The 20,114-nt window shown below is 58.0% G+C and overlaps 2 protein-coding genes across 4 annotated transcripts; both read right to left on the bottom strand.

The window, feature by feature from the left end:
- Positions 1 to 90: 90 nt before the first annotated feature.
- Positions 91 to 2,909, bottom strand: FUOM (fucose mutarotase). 3 transcript variants are annotated; one of them, XM_025396087.1, is made up of 6 exons: positions 2,813 to 2,909; positions 2,092 to 2,160; positions 1,856 to 1,926; positions 1,551 to 1,649; positions 653 to 726; positions 91 to 354 (listed from the first exon to the last, which is right to left on the bottom strand). In XM_025396087.1, exons 1-6 carry the CDS (start codon positions 2,895 to 2,897, stop codon positions 288 to 290), a joined length of 465 nt encoding a protein of 154 aa, XP_025251872.1. In that variant the 5' UTR covers positions 2,898 to 2,909; the 3' UTR covers positions 91 to 287. The 3 variants fall into 3 exon arrangements, with proteins under 3 accessions (XP_025251872.1, XP_025251873.1, XP_025251871.1); XM_025396086.1 differs by having other exon boundaries at positions 103 to 423; XM_025396088.1 differs by lacking the exon at positions 2,092 to 2,160.
- Positions 2,910 to 8,049: 5,140 nt separating this feature from the next.
- On the bottom strand, positions 8,050 to 19,111 carry ECHS1 (enoyl-CoA hydratase, short chain 1). Its single transcript, XM_025396084.1, has 8 exons — positions 18,692 to 19,111; positions 15,684 to 15,881; positions 15,023 to 15,150; positions 13,903 to 14,002; positions 11,734 to 11,838; positions 11,024 to 11,143; positions 9,700 to 9,767; positions 8,050 to 8,524 (listed from the first exon to the last, which is right to left on the bottom strand). The coding sequence occupies exons 1-8, from the start codon at positions 18,777 to 18,779 to the stop codon at positions 8,459 to 8,461; spliced, it is 873 nt and encodes a 290-aa protein (XP_025251869.1). The 5' UTR covers positions 18,780 to 19,111; the 3' UTR covers positions 8,050 to 8,458.
- Positions 19,112 to 20,114: the final 1,003 nt, after the last annotated feature.

The following is a 20,114-nucleotide window of genomic DNA, read 5'->3' on the forward strand; positions in this document are numbered from 1 at the left end:
CTCTGGAGCCAGCAGCGTCCCTTGAACTCAGCACCAAACAAGCCTGAGTGACAACAGAATTAAAACCTTTAGACTGAACGTTTACCGGCGACTACGTTTTTTCATCATTTTCACAAATCAGGGACATTTGTACCAATTGGCAGGGCCCACCCTATGACTGCCGGCCCCCTAGAGCCCTGGCCAGGGCCCAGGTCTGGGGCTGCTGCTGGGAGGCCTGTTGTGAGTGGTGGTACCGGAGCTCAGGGTGCCCCCAATTCCTCTTCCGGCCCAGGTGGTCTTCACCAGGCCTACAGCAGGGGGCTGAGGGCAAGCACCCCCTTCTTGAGGATGAGGTTTCCGTAGAGGGCTGTCTCCCTGCAGAGGAGCCAAGCCCAGCACTGAGCTGGGCTGCAGGGCCAGGGTGCTGAGACCTTTCTCCAGCCTCTGGGGGACAGAGCAGACCCCGTCCACCTTCACCCACTTGATGCTCAGGCAAATGGGGGCCCTGCCCCCCAAATTCCTCCCTGGTCTCTCCACTCTGTGGGACATCTAGCCTCAGCCAGGCAGAAGCTGAGAAGAGGGTAGGGGCAGCTCCTGAGGCCCCGGTGGGGACAGGGGCAGCTCCTGAGGGCCCGGTGGGGATGGGGACAGGTCTGAGTCAGCTGGAACTCACCCCGTTGCCACAACAGCAAAAGCCTTCTTAGCCCGCTCATAAAACTCAAACCTCTCTAACTTTGCCAGGGCTCTCTGGAAGACAAAATGGCAGGGTTGGAGGAAACCCTGTCCAGAAACCCTCATGGGCCAGCCCTGGACTCCCCAGGGCCCCAAGTAGGGAGGGCACCAGGAAATGGGGCCTCTCAGTTCCATTTCTTGGGCTCTCCCTCTGCAGGGGCCCCAGGGTCACTCAGCCTCTGGCTCCCGAGGCCTAGGACGGGGGCCCCAGGACATTGTGGATGAGGAACCTGCCATGCTTGGTTTCTGCCTGGCCTGGGACCACCCAGCCAGCTCAGCAGACTGTCAAGCCCCTGCCAGCTGTCCTAGGGGGTCCCCTGCCCAGGACGAGAGACTCTGGCCTCCCCTTATGGAGGCCCTGCCCGAGACCTGCCAGTGGGTTGCCCGGGAGAATGGGCCTGTCTCCTTGCAGGGCAAGGTGAGGAGGGGGCTAGGCCTCTGACCAACCATAGCCAGGATGGGGCAAGAGACCTGGGACCAGGGGGTACTCCCCCAGGGGAGACTGAGGAGGTGGAGGCCAGGCATCCTGCGTCCTCCAGGCTTCACTCACAGGCTGTGGTGGGTGAGGACCCCTCCCACCTCGCCCCGGCAGGTCAGGATCCTGGGCGGAGTTGGGGGGCAGGTGGAAAGCTCGGGGGCAGAGGAAGAGGGCCCACACTGCCCATGTGTACCTCTTCCACCTGGCTGGTGAGGGAGCGCCCAGTGGTCCGGGGTTCTCAGGGTGATGGGTGGGAGACCGCTTGAGGACAGAGCTTGGGACCCTGTCTTTGGCTCCCACTGAGCCTCCAGGAGACAGGGGGTCCCTGGCCCTTTCCCCACAATTGGGGCTGCAGGCTCACCGTGCAGCCGGCCCTGTGTAGAATGGACTCGTACTCCGTCCACACCGGGGTCTGCAGGCCCCTTTCCTTGTCGCTGGGCACCAGCTCCATGACTGCAGCCTAGAGGGAGGGGTCAGCTCTGGGGCCCTGGATGCTGCCAGCCTTCCTGGTCAGGTGACCATTCAGGACTCCCCCGGTGAGGATCAGGGCCCCTTGGGGACACATGGCTTCTCCCCCCCACTCCAAGGCAGGTGGGCCCTATGAAGCCCGCAAAAGGGGAAACCGAGGCGCGGAGCACCAGGGTGCAGGGGCGACTCAACCCTCACCGGACTCTCCACATAGGTGTCCAGGGGGAGCAGCTTCAGCAGGGCCTCCAGGAGCGGCGGGATGCCCAGGCCTGGAGGGCAGAGGGGGCGGCACTCAGTCTCCAGCCCGCCTGCCCGCCTGCACCCTCCACACTGCAAGCATGGACTTGGGGCCACCACAGGCCACAGAGGAGCCTCAGAGCCAGGAGCACTGCTCACCCGCCCGCCCTGCCCTGGGGGACCTGGGGCTCGCTCACCGTCTGCACGGATCTCCAGGGGCCCACACTGGCAGATGGAGGAGGCCGGGAAGTTCAAGTCCGCAAGAACTAAACAGCCGGGAGGACAGCGCGTGGTCAGCACCTATCCCTGCCCTCGGGGTCGGCGCCGCCCATCCTCCCACCCAGTCACGGCGGCAGATCGTGGCCACAGGGGGTCTCAGGTCAGCCGGTTGGGCGCCCCCACCGCCGGCCGCAGTCAGTCTGCAGGGCTGGAAGCCAGGCGGGGAGGCGGGGAGGTGGGGAGGGCAAGGTCCCCGCCTGGGAGGCGGAGAGGCGTCAACAGCTGCCCGCCAGGCTGTCGGGTGCTGCCCAGGCCAGGGGGCCGACCCGGACCCCGCCGCCTCCCCAGGGGCCAGAGGACGCGCAGCCGCCCGCGATGCCCGGACCAGGCCCCCGGCCACCCAGCCCCTGCCCCGGGACCCCAGGCCCCAGGAGAAGAAAAAGCGCCGAACCCTCGGGCGCAGCCCAGACGCGGCGGCCCTCGGGCCGTCTGGGGAGGGACTCGGGGAGAAGCTCCGGCCGGCCCCGCCCAGAGCCCCACGAGGTCGCGGTTCCCTGAAGAACGCGGGGGAAGCCAGGGAGGCCCGAGCGACGCCCCCACCCCAGGACCCGGCCCTTCTCGGCCCGGGGGTCCCCGCGCAAGCCTCGCCCGCCTGCCTGCCCCGGCGTGGTCCCCGCGGCCCCGGCCCGCTGCGCTCACCGATCTCGTCCCCGTGCCCCATGCGCGCCAGCGCGTAGAGCAGCTCGGGGGACAGCAGCGCGGGGACACCCTTCAGCGCCACCATGGCCTGGCGGACGGGGCGGGGCCTTGCGGGGAGGGCGGGGTTTACGGGCCGGGGCGGGGCTTTACACGGAGGGCGGGGTTTGTGGGGAGGACGGAGCTTTTGGGTCCCGGGCTTGGGGATCCGCTGGGGCTGGGGTTCGGGGCTGGGGTCCGCTTACGGCTCTTGCAAGGGCGGGGAGCCCCGGGAACTGGGGACACTCGGGCTGAGTCGGAGCGTGGGGGCAACACCCACCCAACCCACGGGCGCCTCGCCAGGTCCGAGATTTGGGCGCCCGCGCGCTGTGGCCGGGGCTCCCCAGTGTCCCTACCCGAGCTTCCCACCTCGAGCTCCCTCAGGCAGAAGGGGTTCAACTGCCGCCCTCTGCGGCCTCCCCTCATGAGGGTCTCTGCCCTCTGACCACATCGTGCTGCCCTTAGGCCTGGCAGAATGGCCGGAGCGCACCGGGTCCCTGGAGTCACCAGGGCAGGCAGCTGGACTCAGGCCTTCAGCCCACGCTCCCGAGGGGCGGGAGCACGGGACACGGGAGCCAGGACATTAGACCCCCTGGAGGGGGTCCAGGAGGGCAGCCAGGCCCAGCTTCCAGGCTCAGCCGCGAGTGCCAGGACACCTAAGGGTCCTCCGTCATCCCCCGGTGTCAGCGGCCTGCAACCCCCTTCCCAGGATGGCGGCGTCCTGACCTTTGGCTGGGCTCAGGCTGGCCGGGCCCTCCCTCCACGAAGCCATCTTCTTCCACCTGATTCCCAGCTGGACGCTAGCTGTGGGGCCAGATCTGTGGCCCTGGCTCTCAGCCCTGAGGTGACACAAATGCTCCGAGGCCTGGTGGCTCCTAAAAAGTTCTGAAAATCAATCTGTATGTGAAAAATGACAAAGCCGCCTCAGAAAACCCAGAGGAAACAGACGTCTCCATGTTGAACTGCTTCGCCCTAGGAGCCTGTCCCCACGGGAAGTGGCCTGGGCTGCGTCAGAAAAGCCTGGTGGGGCCACCCACGCTGGCACCCAGCAGCACCTGAACAGCTGGCCCTGGGCTGGCCGCTCGGGCAGAGAGAAGACTGGGGCTACCCAGGGCCTGCCGATGAGGGCGGCTTTGCACCGAGGCCACCAGGGTTCGGAGCTGTCCCTGGGCAGTTTCTACTCCAACCTATAAGTGGAGAGTCACCATTTACCCAAATATACAAGGGCAAGCCGATTTTAGAGAGATGGGCAAGAAAGTTTTCAGCTTCAAAACCAAATCAGGCCGGGCACGGTGACTCAACACCTGTAATCCCAGCACTTTGGGAGGCTGAGGTGGGTGGATCACCTGAGGTCAGGGGTTGGAGACCAGCCTGGCCAATATGGTGAAACCCCGTCTCTTCAAAATATACAAAAATTATCCGGGCGTGATGACCGGCGCCTGTAATCCCAGCTACTTGGGAGGCTGAGGCACGAGAATTGCTTGAACCCGGAGGGTGGAGGGTGCAGTGAGCTGAGATCACTCCTCTGCTCTCCAGCCCGGGTGTCAGAGAGAGACTCTGTCTCAAAAAAACCCAAAACAAACAAACAAAAAACACCTAATCAAACCCCAAACAATATTGGGGCCAGAGGTCAACTAGCTCAGGAGTGGAAGCCTCACTCTGCGTCTGGGGTTCCCCTGCGTGGGACAGTGGCACCCCCGCTCCAGGCTCCCTGGGGCCAGCATGAAGACGAGGTCCATTCCCGCGCCTACGAGTTGGGCTCCTGTCCCTGCCAAACTCTGGAACCAGATAACTAAGACGCAGACCTCTGAGACGCGGCTTCCAGCCAAGCATGGCTGACAGGTGTGAACACGAGGCTGTAACCGGCCCTCCAGATCTCTGGGGTTCCATTGCTTGAAATCAAATTATGGAGGCTGACCCCAGTGCACATGAAAAATTAAACGGAGTGGATTTTCCCAATGTTCAGGCTTCCTCCCTTGGATACTTGAACATTTGGTGCCTATCTATCCCTGCGTGTTTACTCCAGGCTCCAGGGCCAGTGGTTCATGACCTGCACGAACCTCCATGTGCTCCACTCCAGTAAGTGAGCAGGTTCCAGGTTCCCTACCCCGAGGGAAGAGCCTGTTCTGCCCGTTGGACCTGAATCAAACTCCTTTTGTACCTATTTCAGTATTTGTCAAACAGTCCCAGATCCCAAGGCTTATCTGAAAAGAACATCTGCCTGTTTGAAGGTAAACTGCATGAGAACTCCCACCTGCCCTGGCAGAGGCGAGATAAACCTGCTCCACCCTAAAGCCAGCTCTGAACTAGTGGACTCCAATCATGGCACACAGGAGGACAGACGGGGTGGGTGGAAGTGCAGAGCCAATGCTTGCAAGGCGAGCGGTCGCAGAGCACGCGTGTGCCCATTTTGTGTATAAATGTAATCGGACACACGGGCGTGGCACCTGCCGCATTCAGGGAGCCAGAGCTCAGCAAAGGTCTCTGTACTTCTTGATGCAGGTGAATCTGTCCTTGGTATTCAGCCCAAGAACTCAGGGGTGGGAGCTCACACACTCTGCCCACCCAGCCCAAGGCCATGATCACAATCTAGGCCACTACCCACACCAAGCTGCGGGGCCAAGTGGAGGAGACACCTGTGAACGCTCTCTAGAGTCTGCACTGAGCTAGGGGGCAGGTGGGCTTCCCTGGGGGAAATATCTAGAACCATGGGCACGATGACACGTCCACAGTATGAAACATCAGGGCCACTAAAAAGCATGTTATAGGATCGTCATTCAGTGAAAAAAATCAAATGGTGAAACATGCCACAACAGGCACAAACCTTCTGGACGGTATGTGCCTTAGCTTGGGCTGCTGTGATGCAGTGGCATTGTCTGGGTGGCTGATAAACACTGACTTTCCACAGTTCTGGAGGCCACGGCTCCAGGCAGGTTGTGGGTGATGAGGCCCATGGTTCACAGACAGCACCTTCCCACAGAGCACTCACATGGCGGGAGGGGCAAAAGAGTGCCCTCAGGGCTCTCCTAAGGGCAATAACCCCACTGGAAGACCACCGCCCTCTCATAAGGCACTAATTCCACTGGAGAGGCTCTGCCCCCTCATAGGGCACTAATTTCACTGGAGGAGCTCCACCACCTCATAGGGCACTAATCCCACTCGAGGAGCTCCACCCCCTCATAGAACACTAATCCCACTGGAGGGGCTCTGCCCCCTCATAGACCACTTTCACTCGAGGAGCTCCGCCCCCTCATATGGTACTAATCCCACTCGAGGCGCTCCGCCCCCTCATAAGGCACTAATCCTGCTCAAGGAGCTCTGCCCCCTCATATGGCACTAATCCCGCTCGAGGAGCTCCGCCCCCTCATAGGGCACTAATCCCACTGGAGGAGCTCTGCCTCCCCATAGGGCACTAATCCCACTGGAGGAGCTCCGCCTCCCCATAGGGCACTAATCCCACTGGAGGAGCTCCGCCTCCTCATATGTGGGGAAAAGGAAGAGAGATCAGCCTGTTACTGTGTCTATATAGAAAGAAGTACACATAAGAGACTCCTTTTTGTTCTGTATTTGAAATGCTGTTAATCTGTGACCCTACCCCCAACCTTGTCCTTGCAAGAGACATGTGTTGCGGTGACTCAAGGTTTAATGGATTTTGGGCTGTGCAGGATGTGTCTTTGTTAAACAAATGCCTGAAGGTAGCTTGCTGGTTAAAAGTTATCACCATTCTCTTAATTTCAACTACCCAGGGACAGGTACATGGCCAAAGGTCGCAGGGACCTCTGCCTAGGAAAGCTAGGTATTGTCCAAGGTTTATCCCCATGTGATAGGATGAAACAATGTTGCTAAAAGGTTTATCTCAAGGCACAGGATTTTCCTTTGAACTTATTCATATCACAGAGGTTTTTGTTCTTATGTCTTACTGCTAATTTCCTCCCTAAAAATGATCCTATTGTCCTGCCACTCCCCTGTCTTTAAGATGGTAAAGATAATTATCAATAAATACTAAGGGAACTCAGAGACCGGTGCCGGGGTGGGTCCTCTGTAAGCTGAGCGCGGGTCCCCTGGGCCCCCCGCTTTTCTTTCTCTATACTTTGTCTCTGTGTCTTATTTCTTTTCTCAAGTCTCTCGTTCCACCTTACGAGAAACACCCACAGGTGTGGAGGGGCAGGCCACCCCTTCACTCATAGGGCACTAATCCCACTGGAGGAGCTCCATCCCCTCATGGGGCACTAATCCCACTCGAGGAGCTCCGCCCCCTCACAGGGCACTAATCCCACTCGAGGAGCTCTGCCCTCATGACTAGTCACTGCCCAAAGTCCTCCCTCCTAAAGCAGTCACAGTAGGGGTTAGGATTTCAACCCAGGGATCTGGCGTGGGGCTGAAACGAGCCTGACCGAAAGGGACAAATGGAGGTCCCTCCATAGAGACAGGAAGTAGAAGCATGGGTGCCAGGAGCTGGAGGGAAGCAGAAAAGGGGTTATTGTTTAATGGGGAAAGGGGTTATTGTTTAATGGGGACAGTTTGCGTTTGGGAAAATGAAAGCTTTCTTGGATAGACAGTAATGGTTGCACAAGGAGAATGTACTTAATGCTGCTGAAATGTGGACTTAAAATGGTTCAGACCAGCCTGGGCAACACAGGGAGACCCCATCTCTACAAAAGATAGATTTTAAAAGTTAGCTGGGTGTGGTAGTGCAGGCCTGTGGCCCCAGCTACTTGGGAGCAGGGAGGATCACTTGAGCCCAGGAGATTCAGGCTGCAGTGAGCTGTGATTGACCACGGCACTCTAGCCTCGTCTCTAAAAAACAATGGTTAAGATGGTCAAGTTTACGTCGTGTGTTACCACAACAGAGAAGAAAGCAGTGAAACTGAACAGAGAGCTCCTTATGACAGAAGTACAAAGGAAACAAGGTGGGCTCTCGTGAGGAAAGGGCTCTACGTAAGTGGGCATGGAAGAAAACCACAGTCCATGCCTGTGCACGTGTGCAGGGATGTGTGTGTGCGCACAGAAGTCTCTAGGAAGCCACGGGCCCAGCTGTTCACAGTGGATACCCAGGAAGTATGATGTGGGGCGACTTACTATACAAACCTTTTTTCTTTGAATGTTGTTCCTTACAGTGAAAAAACAAAAAAGTTAAAAAAAAAAAAAACCAAAAAAACTAACATGACAGAATACTCATTCCAGACATGACCTACGAGGCGTGGTGTCACCTGAATCGCTGTCACTTTAATCAGCAGAGCATCTGTGTGAAGGCAGCAGTGTTTCCCTCAGAGCAGCCCCACTCTCCAGCGGCAGGGACACAAGGACCCGCAGGCCCTGCTTTCTGCCCAAGCACAGCATGCCCAGAGGGACCAGCAGGGGCTCCTCAGCAGAATCTTAACATTGAGAAGAAGGTGCTCCAATCAGGATGTGAACACGGACCCTCACAGGCTGGGTGAAGAAGGCAGTCATGCCGTGAGAACTCGGGCCGTGACCACACAGCAGTCAGAGAGAAACTGCGCACCACGGACGCTGCTCTCGAAAAGAGGATGATTTACTTGCTTCTAAAACTGACAGCAGGCTGCACTTGCCCTCTCTAAGCAAAGGTGTGAGGGAGGGGTCGGCTGGGTCTCACTGGTCTTTGAAGTTGGCCTTTCTCTTTTCCACAAACGCAGTCATCCCTTCTTTCCGGTCATCCTGGTAGGAAAAGGGGCAGAAACAGAGCTGGACGCGCAGTCTCCTCACAGAGCCTGATGCCACTGTCCGCCCGTGTCTCCCTGGTCCTGCCTCATGCTCACAGGGGCCCAGGGGGCCAGGCAGGGGACTCAGCGGCAGGGACACCTGCCCAAGCAGAGCTGGACCTGGGCACGGGGATTTTCACTGCCTCTCTCTACCAGTTTAGGTGATGGTCATTCAGGAGCTTGTGTATGTCAAACAAGCTTACATCTAAAGAGCCTCAGATGCACCTGTATGGGTCACTCACCAAGTCATCAAGTGGACGATGGGTGACCTGTATCAGGGGCTACCCTGTGTTGGAGCAGGACATGACAACTCAATTCTGCATCTGCTTTTCTCAAGTTGTGTGCAAGTGTCCCCAGGCGCGCACGCATCTGTACCCCTTCCTCAAGTGCCCAAACCTTTTAATTTTACCGAACAATTAAAATGAGGCGCCCGGCCTCATTTTTTAAAAAAGTCTTTTTTTTGAGACGGGGTCTTGCTTTGTTGACCAGTTGGACTCGAACAACCCGCCTCAGCCTCCCAGGAAGCTGGGACTATGGATGCATGACACCCAGCTGAAACCGCATTTTAAATAAAGTAGCCAGGCCGGGCATGGTGGCTCACGCCTGTAATCCCAGCACTTTGGGAGGCCGAGGCGGGCGGATCACGAGGTCAGGAGATCGAGACCATACCGACTAAGTCGGTGAAACCCCGTCTCTACTAAAAATACAAAAAATTAGCCGGGCGTGGTGGCGAGCTCCTGTAGTCCCAGCTACTCGAGGCTGAGGCGGGAGGCGGAGCTTGCAGTGAGCTGAGACCCAGCCACTGCACTCTAGCCTGGGGGACAGAGTGAGACTCCCTGTCAAAAAAAAAAAAAAAAAAAAAGGAGCTGCTGCTTGAGGGTGCAATTCCTAGACCTCATATAACAGGAAAGACAAGAAAAGCGCCTGTAAGATTTCATACTTTTGAACTTCCACATGTTCTACTTTTTTTCTAACATCAAGACCCACTGATAGAACAAATCTGATCCCGCTAAAGGTGAGGCTGGCAGTCCAGAAAGAAACGACACTTAATGATAAGATGTAAAAGGAAATTCCCAGCAACTTGTGTGACTGAAATGTGCTAGATTCTCCAGTTGCACGCTGTTTACTCACGGTGGCAAAGGTTGAGTAGAAGAGTTTCTTCTCTAACTTCCTTCCTTCTGTTAATGTCATTTCAAAAGCTGAAAAACAAAGTCCTAGAGTTATGAACGGAGCTATTCCATGCAGAACTTCTCCTCCCTCCTCACCGACCCACGCACAACTGTGCTTCCGACGTGGCCCGGCCCTGCGCAGGCTTCCACGGCGCTGCCCTTCTCAAAGGCACTGCCCCAGCGGAGACCTGGCAAAACCAACAGCTCTCCTATGGCCCCACACGTCACACTCGGGTGGCCCAGGGCCCCAAGGAAGGGACAGGAACTGGATGAAAGGTGAGATGGCAAACTGCGCCCTTGAGGAGAGGCTGTGAGGCAGCAACAGGGCTGCAAACAGAGAAAAGTAAACAAGGATGAAAACCAGGAAGGACAGCACGGGAGCCAGAGCTGGGCGTGGCTGGCACCAAGAACGCCTTTGGCTCTGCTCATTCCAGGCCCTTCTTTGCACGAGGCCAAGCAGGGCAGACCTGGATGCACAGATGGAGGCAGGCGCGGTGGTTCCGGGGCTGCAGCCAGCATCCTCTCCGAGAGGAGCCCGACCTCGCCAAACACCTTGGGCAACAGCAGCCTCCCTTTTTTTCAAAATGCTCTCCTCACTGTATCCTGCCTCAAGCCAACAGCAAGCCCCGCGGACGGCCACACCCTCGAGGTAAACACACTCAGAGAGGTTAGGGGACCTGCCTGGGGCTACCCACACCTGTCCGGACTCAGCCAGCTAACCACCATCTCATTCTCATGCCGAGAATAAATTGTGACAATAGAACTTGAGCATTTCTGAGGAGGGGGAAGATCAGATCCACTTCCCTGGCAGAGGGAGACTAAAAGGGATCCAGGCCAAGAATGAACAGCGTGGCGTTGGCCTGCAAGCCTGTGTAGCCACCTGCCAGGCGCAGACGCGGCCGCCAACCCCAGGTCCCAGGAGGTGAACCGAGCCTCCCCGTGGGCGAGACCATTTTACTTTTGGGACCTCGGCTCCCTTCTCAGCCTTTCCCTGCCATGGTCAGCTCTGTACTGCCCTCACCTCCCAGGCCTGGCTCAGTTCTTGGGCCCTGGTACAAGGGGAGCTGGGAATATCTCAGCAGAGTTCCTGAGGGCGTGACCAGAAACCACAACTCTAGAGACAGCAGAACTGAGACACTGAGAACCATTTCTGCCCAGGAGGGCTTAAGGCATCTCCATTCGGTGCCTGCCGCTCAGGAAGGCTCCTGACAGTCAGAGACGCCTCAGGGATACTCCTGACAGCCCCGGAGACCTCTCTACCTTGTCTTCCTGGCAGGATCCCCTACCTGCATTCACTGATTCTTTGGCCATGGCTACTATAATTTTAGAATTGCTGGCAATTTTTTCTGCACACTGGATGGCTTCTTCCACCAGTGTCTCAACAGGAAAAATCTTGCTTACGAGACCTGAAACACAAGAACGTCGGTGAGTGAGTGCAGACAGAGCGCTTGTCTATTCCTTTTCGAGGGAGTGGCCGCTGGGGAGCAGCGTGCTGGAGCATCCCAGCCTCTGAGCATTAGCAAGGGTGGCTCCACATGGTAAGTGCCGCACGTGCCCCTTCCTGAGTGCTGAGTGCTGAGCGCTCTTGGCACCGCAGTCCCTGTGCTCTCAGACATGCAGGCCAGGCTGTCCATAGCTCCGACGGCAGAGGCAGCCAGACCCGGGGACCATGATCCCCAACAGGGCAGTGGGAGGACTGGCCAGTGAGGGCCCGGAGACGCCCGTTGCTTACACCGGACTTTCGGGACGTAATTGCTGGGCTGTTCTTCTGCACCAGATACTTACGCGTGGCTCCACTTCTGTGCGTACAGTACTTCAAAACGTAAAAACAAAAGGCAGTCAGTCTTCTCCCAGGTCCTCAGGACCCAAAAACTCATGCAACCACCGTGGAGACACCTGGATGCCGCCCCAGGTTTCTGTGGGGCTCCCACGAGGGGGACACCTGGATGCCGCCCCGGGTTTCCATGTGGCTTCCGTGGGCAGCCCCAACCCATACCTGCTTGCTTGGCGTCCTGGGCTGAGATCCGGTCACCGGTGAGGACCATCTCCATTGCCAGCGACTTCCCAACAGCATGCGTGAGTCTCTGGGTGCCACCCGAACCTGTGGGGAGGGGCTGGTCATGGCTGGCACTGCAGTGAGTGAACCCAAGAGGACATCGCAGCTGCGCAGCCAGCAAGTTCCAAGGGGCTTAAGATAGGCCCCGAGACAAGGTCCAGGGGTCAGAGGCCGAGCAGCACAGGAGCCCGGCAACATCAGGGGCAGCAGCCCCTTTTCAAGCTCAGGTCCCACATCTGGTGCTCCCCTGTGGGCAAAGGATTACCCAGGTGCCGAGGGAAGAGACTGAAGGCACAAACTGTTTCAGTGTAATAAAGAAAATAGAACAAGAATAGTCATAATACAAATTAGATATAGAGATGATCATGGACAACTATCAATCATTATTATAAACATTAATCATTAGCTTTTATATTACTCTTTGTTCCGTTACTATATAACCTGGGAATAACCGGCGGGCACAGGGTCAGGTGCTGAAGGGACACTGTGAGAAGTGACGAAGAAGACAAGAGGTGAGCCTTCTGTCACGCCCGCGTAAGGGCCGCTTGAGGACTCCTTGGTCAGGTGGTAACGCCAGTGTCTGGGAAGGCACCTGTTACTTAGCAGACCGCGAAAGGGAGTCTCCTTTCCTTGGAGGAGTTGGGGAACGCTCTGCTCCACCAGCTTCTTGTGGAAGGCTGGATATTATCCAGGCCTGCCCGCAGTCATCTGGCAGCCTAAACCCCTCCCTGTGGTGCTGTGCTTCAACGGTCACGCTCCTTGTCCACTTTCATGTTCCTCCTGTACTCCTGGTTCCTCTTTGAAGTTCGTAGAGGACAGCGGTAGAAGACATAGTGAAAGTCTTAAAGTCTTTGATCTTTCTTATAAGTGCAGAGAAGAAAACGCTGACGTATGCTGCCTTCCCTCTCCACTTCGGCTACCTAAGAGGGAAGGGCCCCCCCCGCCCCCCCCCGCCCCGTGTCCTGTGATCATGTGACTTGCTTCACCTTGTCAATCACTTAGAAGATCCACCCTCCTTACCCTGCCTCCTTGTTCTTGTATGCACTAAATATCAGCGTGCCCAGCCACTCAGGGCCACTACCGGTCTCCACGTCTTGGTGGTAGTGGTCCCCCGGGCCCAGCTGTTTTCTCTTTATCTCTTTGTCTTGTGTCTTTATTTCTTACAATCTCTTGTTTCCGCACACGGGGAGAACACCCGCTAAGCCCGGCAGGGTTGGACCCCACACTCCCCCAACACCCTGACATTGGATCAAGGTGTGTGGCTCCGTGGGGCCCTCCCCAGCCTCTGTGGTCAACATCTTAGAAGCTTATAGGCCTCCCTGACCCCAGGCACTGGTCCCTTAGAGCAGCAGCTCTTCTAGGGATCAGAACCTGAAAAAACGCACCAAGCTCGAAGCTCAAGGCCTCAGAATCTGCCTGGTCAAACTCAGAGGGCAGCGAAGAGCATCCTGAGTGCAGCTGCTCCCCTCAGTGCCCACCCTTCTACCAGGCCCACCCTCAGGGTCTCAGCTCCCTCCTGGCTGCTCGGCCTGTGCCCACCCTTCTACCAGGCCCGCCCTCAGGGTCTCAGCTCCCTCCTGGCTGCTCGGCCTGTGCCCACCCTTCTACCAGGCCCACCAGGAAGACCCTGGGGGTAGAGGGTGTTGCTCTTTGCCAAGAGCCCAGGCCCTTCCCACGGGCATGGTGGGGGGTCTGACTCCCCGCTCTGAACTCAGGCCACGTGACCTCCAGGCCAGTGAGATGGCAGTGGGCAGAGCTCCCAGTGCCACCCAGGGTCACCATGTTCTCTCTCTGGACACGAATCGCAAGCAAGAACTGCCATGGTTAGAAGCCAGTGTTACCCACGACCTGCCTCTCCCAACACCATCAGATGTGCGACCCGGGCACAGTCACAGGAGCCAGACATGGTCCCTGGACTCTGAGGCCACGCCAAGCTCTGTCACAACCACTCCAGCCTCTGTGGCTGTCCACAGACAGACCACTGACCAGACACGGGGCTGTCCATCCAGGGCCTCTGGTCAGATACGAGCTGTGGGCCCTGAGACACAGGTCAATTTTGAGGAATTACCTAAGGCATCTATGCCTATCAGAGACAGTGTTACCCTTTACCTGGGATGGTTCCTAGTAAGATCTCTGGCTGTGCAAACTGGGCCTTCTCGCCGGCATAGATGATATCACACATCATGGCAAGCTCACAGCCCCCGCCAAACTGTAAAACATTCAACATCAGGAGAGTCTCACGAGGGGAACCCAGTCAGAAATCACTCTGCTTGCTTATTCAAATTTTCCATTGAAAAGAAACAGTGTCAGGCGTATGACAAAGACTAACATAGTGGCACCAAACTAGATAATCGTTGTGATAAGTTAACTACAGATGGCTGATGCTGTTTACCAGCGGCCGGCAAACATTCCGTAAACGGCCATGAAGGTCTTACAGGCTCTGCTGTGACGACTCAGCTCCGCTGCTGGGTGCTGGGCACGGGGCTCACGCCTGTAATCCCAGCACAGTGGGAGGCCAAGGCGGGCGGATCACAAGGTCAGGAGATCGAGGCCATCCTGGCTAACACGGTGAAACCCCGTCTCCACTAAAAGTACAAAAAATTAACCGGGTGACGTGGCGGCCCCTGTAGTCCCAGCTATTCGGGAGGCTGAGGCAGGAGAACAGCGGGAACCCAGGAGGCGGAGCTTGCAGCGAGCCGAGATCGCACCACCACACTCCAGCCCGGGTGACAGAGCGAGACTCCGTCTCAAAAAAAAAAACAACTCTGTTGCTGTGGCCGAGACGCAGCCACAGAGACTGGGGGGTGTGGCTGTGCCGAGAAAACTCCACCCGCAGACCCCTGCCTTCCACGGAAGGGAGCATCATGAAATGATCACACTGCTTCCCTGTAAGTCAAGATCAGCCTCAGCACTTCAAACAGTCCCAGGACAGTTTTCAAGGGCGGCAAAAGAAGCCAGTTTATAGACGTAGCCAAAGCCAGCACCTCTCTTCCACCGCCCTGGAAGAGAAGCTTGCTGGGGAGAAGCTGTCAGGTGAACAGCCATGAAAACAACAGATGCCAGGAGGTGTCCTCTCTGCACGGTTCCTGGCTCTTTAGCACCATGAGGCAGGAAAGGAGGCTGCTGGCCTGGGAACTAAAGGCCTCTTCAAAATAAAAATCTGTTACGCTGTGTATGCACAGCACAGTTCCTTCAGCCACAAGAGGAGACCCTCGGCAGCAATACTCACGGCATAGCCATTGACAGCAGCGATGACTGGCTTCTTGATCTGGGTGAGGTGGTCCCAGTGCTTCAAGAACTTGTTGGAGTAACAGTCCTGGAAACTCAGGTTCTGCATTTCCTTGATATCAGCTCCAGCTAGCAGGAGTGGAAAGGAGGTTCCAGTTACCAGGCAGCAGAGGGCCCACCCGTCCTGTATCCCCCAGACCAACAGGGAGCTTCGGAGCACACCAGACACGGGCACTGGGGTTGCTGGGCACGGGTGACACCAGGCCACGCGGACAGCTGTAGGAATGCTGTTATGCCAGCTATAACAGAGGCCATGAAGAGGGGTTCTGGGGCAGGTGGCAGGTGCGAGGGAGGCGCCCACAGAGGCGGGGCATATTCATCAGGGCGTAAGCCCTTGACAGGCTTTGTGTAAAGCCTGACTGCCAAGGACCTGAATCTCTTTGAAGAAGCTATTTTGCTGGAGGAGCACATGCGGTTCTGCAGCATACACAAAGCTGCTCATGCAAGCTGTTCCCATGCCCGTCTTCACTGGATATGTGAGGAAGTCCTCACGCGCGTGCCTCCGCCATCACAGGGGTACAAGTCAGTCTGGAGGCTTCTCCCAAGGCCACACGTGCCTCCCACATCTGCCCAGACACAAAGGCCTCCGCTGCTGCGCACACCTGCAAAGGCCTTATCCCCGCCGGTGAGGACAATGGCCCCCACGGCCGTGTCCTCCTCGAAGGTCTTCAGTGCCTGGTTGAGCTCCTCAATCAGGCCATCGCAAAGTGCATTGAGGGCCTTGGGGCGGTTCAGTTGGATCAACCCCACGGTGTTATTCTTCCCTCTTTTTTCTGCGATGATGTACTCAAAGTTAGCACCTAGAGCAAGAAGGCAAAAAGGGGTATCTATTCACACAGGTATCAAACTGGGGAGAGTGGGGGAAGGGATGTGGCCCCATCGGTGGATACAGTGTGACCCCAAGATGCCCTCTGAGGGCTCCCTGCCCAGTCCTCAGTGGCTCCAGGTGTAGCTCTCAGCCACAGCGATAGATGGGTAGCCTTGGTACCTTTCTCTCTGCTTTCACATGTGTTTGAACATGTCCTAAAGAAAATCCCCAGGCCGGGCGCGGTGGCTCACGCCTGTAATCCCAGCATTTTGGGAGGCTGAAGCGGGCGCATTACGAGGTCAGGAGATCGAGATCATCCTGGTTAACACGGTGCAACGCTGTCTCTACTAAAAATACAAACAATTAGTCGGTTGTTGTGGTGGGCACCTGTAGTCCTAGCTACTCAGGAGGCTGAGGCAGGAGAATGGCGTGAACGTGGAGCTTGCAGTGAGCTGAGATCGTGCCACTGCACTCCAGCCTGAGCGACAGAGTGAGACTCTGTCTCAAAAAAAAAAAAAAAAAAAAAAAAGAAAAATCCCCAGCACAGAACGCAGCCCACGGCTGCTCTCCTTCTCCTAATATGCCTTGGGCAGCTCTTTCCAGGACACCGCACTGGAGACAGCCCTGGACTCAGCTAAGGAACCAGGAAACGCCTTCTTTCAACACATGCCAACAGGTGAGGGGGTGTAAGCCTCAAACAGGATGGAGCGCCAGCTCCTTGCACTTGGTGCCTCCCCATTGCCAAGACCTCTGGCCAAATGGACACTGGGTGGGGGCTGTGAAAATCCTGGGTGTTCCTGCGGCATTAAGATCAGGCACAGGTCAGGTCTGGTGCAGCAGGCCAGCCCGAAAACAGGAGACGCAAGCGCATCTCGAGTTGGCCTGCTGCACAGGACCCGTGCCTGCTGGGTGGACAGCAAGGTGGGAAGGGGACAAAGGACAATGGCATTCAGGGTGAGAAGGTGAACCTGAAAAGACAAAGGTAGCCTGCGTGTTGGATGCTTGGCTCTGTTAGTGGCAAAGCAGGGATCATAGTCCCTGTCCTGTGGGTTTCTCTTTTTTTTTTTTGAGACCGAGTCTCACTCTATCGCCCAGGAGTGCAGTGGTGCAATCTCGGCTCACTGCAACCTCCACCTCCAGGGTTCAGGGGGTTCAGGTGATTCTCCTGCCTCAGCCTCCCGAGTAGCTGGGACTACACACACCACCACACCCGGCTAATTTTTGTATTTTTAGTAGATACGAGGTTGCATTATGTTGGCCAAGGTGATCTCGAATTCCTGACCTCAGGTGATCCACCTGCCTCAGCCTCCCAAAGTGCTGGGATTACAGGCATGAGCCACTGTACCCCACCTTATCCTGTGGGTTTCTAGGGGTAACTGGAAGATCACAGGTGAAGTGTCTGGCAGCTATGCAAGATCCAGGAAAGGGCTGCTGTGAGGGTGCAGAAGCCGACGGCCAAGGAGAGCTTGGGGATGAAAACAACACAACTCAGTGGTCCACTGGAAACACAGGGTGAGGGAGGAGGAGGAAGCAAGAGTTCTTCCCCAGCCCAAGGCATGGCCCAAGATTCCTCAGCTACTAGAGGGGGTGATGGCCACTGATGAGTGGGGCCCCGGGTGAGCCCCGAGGGAGGAAGAGGGCAGCTCCCTGTGGCTGGGGAGAAGGTGTCAGCTTTTTCCTTAGGACCGTCTGAGGGGCAGCCCTGGTCAGGAGGCACCCAGGACAAAATGTACCTGCATCTCCTGTTCTTGGGCTGGCCTGCTGCACAGGACCTATGCCTGCTCTTAGAGCCAAGGGAACACCTGGGATTTTCACAACCCTCACCCTGCGCCCAGTTGGCCAGAGGTCTTGGCATTGGGGCAGTAAGAGCCAGCGGCCAGGCCTCCTGGGCCTCCCGCAGGACGCGGCCTGGTGAGAGTGGCCTCCTGCAGAGGTAGGCGTGGGGGGGGAGGATGGGGTGTGGGCCAGGGTCAGGTGGATGGTGGTGGGTGGGGGGGGGGGGGGGGGGGGGGGTGTTAAGCCTGGGTCAGGCTGTTGGTGTGGGCCAGGTTGGGGGTGCAGCACTAGGCGAGGGGGGTAGGGTGTTGCAGGCCTGGGCCAGGCAGGGGCTGCGGGTTGGGGTTGGGTGGTGGGTGCTGGGTCAGGCAGGGGACTGCAGAGTCAGGCCATGGGGCTGCGGGATCGGGCGGAAGAGGGGTGCAGGGTCAGGCCGGGGGTGCGGGGTCAGGTGGGGGGGTGCGGGGTCAGGCGGAGTGGGGTGCGGGTAGGGGTCAGATGGGGTGCGGGGCCAGGTAGGGGTGCAGGGTCACGTGGGAGAGGGCTGCGGGTCGGGGTCAGATGGTGGGTGCGGGGTCAGGCAGAGGACTGCGGAGTCAGGCCACGGGGGTGCGGGATCGGGCGGAAGAGGGGTGCGGGGTCAGGCCGGGGCTGCGGGGTCTGGTGGGGGGTGCGGGGTCAGGCGGAGTGGGGTGCGGGGCCAGGTAGGGGTGCAGCGTCACGTGGGAGAGGGCTGCGGGTCGGGGTCAGGTGGTGGGTGCTGGGTCAGGCAGGGGACTGGGGAGTCAGGCCATGGGGGTGCGGGGTCAGGCCGGGGGTGCGGGGTCAGGCGGAGTGGGGTGCGGGGAGGGGTCAGATGGGGTGCGGGGCCAGGTAGGGGTGCAGGGTCATGGGGGGGGGGGTGCGGGTCGGGGTCAGGTGGGGGGTGCGGGGCCAGGCGGGAGGGGTGCGGTCTGGGATCTGGTCGGGGCGTGCAGGTCGGAGTCAGGAGGAGATTCGGGCCGCCCGCTCTCACCGCGCACTCACCCGAGGCGAAGGGACGCCACGCAGGACAGCGAACCGGGGGCCTCAGCGGGCCGCGGAGCCGGGGCAGCAGGACACGCAGGGCGGCCATGGCGCTCTGGACTACTCTCCCGACCCCGCGGAGCCGCCCCCTCGCCTGGCCTTTCAGGGCTCACCCCGCCCACAGGCAAACGCCGCGAGATCAGGCGGCCCTCGCGAGATCAGCCCGCGCAGAGGGAGCGGGGACCGCCCTCCAGGCCCCGCCCCCAGGCCCGCGCGGCCGCTCGCGGATCCAAGTCCCAGGGGCGCCCCGGGGACCCCGCGCTGGGCTGGGGCCAGCCCCCTCCAGGCCCCGCCGCCTTCGCCCGCGCCGCAGCCATCGGGGCCCCGGGGAGACCGCGCGGATGCAGAGGCAACGGCGGCGCCTGCCGGGCTCTGCGCCGCCTCCCGCGCGCCCGCATCTAAGTCTGCAGCTGCAGACACAGCGCGCCCGGGCGCGGGGCCAGGCACGGTGGCAGCGGCGTGGGCATTGAACGCCACGTTAGGAAGAGTTTTATTTTCTTTTTTTTTTTTTTTTTTTTTTTTTTTTTTTTTTTTTTTTTTGAGGCGGAGTCTTCACTCTGTCGCCCAGGCTGGAGTGCAGTGGCACCATCTCGGCTCACTGCAAGCTCCGCCTCCCGGGTTCGCGCCATTCTCCTGTCTCAGCCTCCCGAGTAGCTGGGACTACAGGCGCCCGCCACCGCGCCCGGCTAATTTTTTGTATTTTAGTAGAGACGGGGTTTCACCGTGTTAGCCAGGATGGTCTCGATCTCCTGACCTCGTGATCCGCCCGTCTCGGCCTCCCAAAGTGCAGGGATTACAGGCGTGAGCCACCGCGCCCGGCCTAGGAAGAGTTTTATTTTCATGTACACAGTCAAGACTTCAACAGATTTAAATAATAAAATTTTGATTCATTAAAATTTTGTTTATAACTTTTATATATATGTCTATATCTAGACAAGTATTGTGGAGCATCCTTTCGTGTACTTGCCCGGATTCTGCAAATGCCAGGGTGGAGATAAAACTACCCTGGATAAAATGGAGTGGAAAGCGAAACTGCTATTGTGACCTGTGGAGGGTGTGCAGGTTCTTGACGTCTTGAACAAAGAAGTGGACAAGATGCAAGGAAGGAAGGAAGTAAATAAAGCGAGATTTATGGAAAACAAATGTATGACCGGGCTCGGTGGCTCACGCTTACAATCCCAGCACTTTGGGAGGCCAAGGCAGGCAGATCACCCGAGGTCAGGAGTTCGAGACCAATCTGGCCAACATGGTGAAACCCCCCTCTCTACTAAAAATGCAAAAATTAGCCGGGCATGGTGGTGCACACTTGTAGTCTCAGCTATTCGGGAGTCTGAGGCAGGAGAATCGCTTGAATCCAGGAGGTGGAGGTTGCAGTGAGCCAAGA

The sequence above is a fragment of the Theropithecus gelada genome, chromosome 9 (assembly GCF_003255815.1).
Source record: "Theropithecus gelada isolate Dixy chromosome 9, Tgel_1.0, whole genome shotgun sequence".
Lineage (NCBI taxonomy): Eukaryota > Metazoa > Chordata > Mammalia > Primates > Cercopithecidae > Theropithecus > Theropithecus gelada.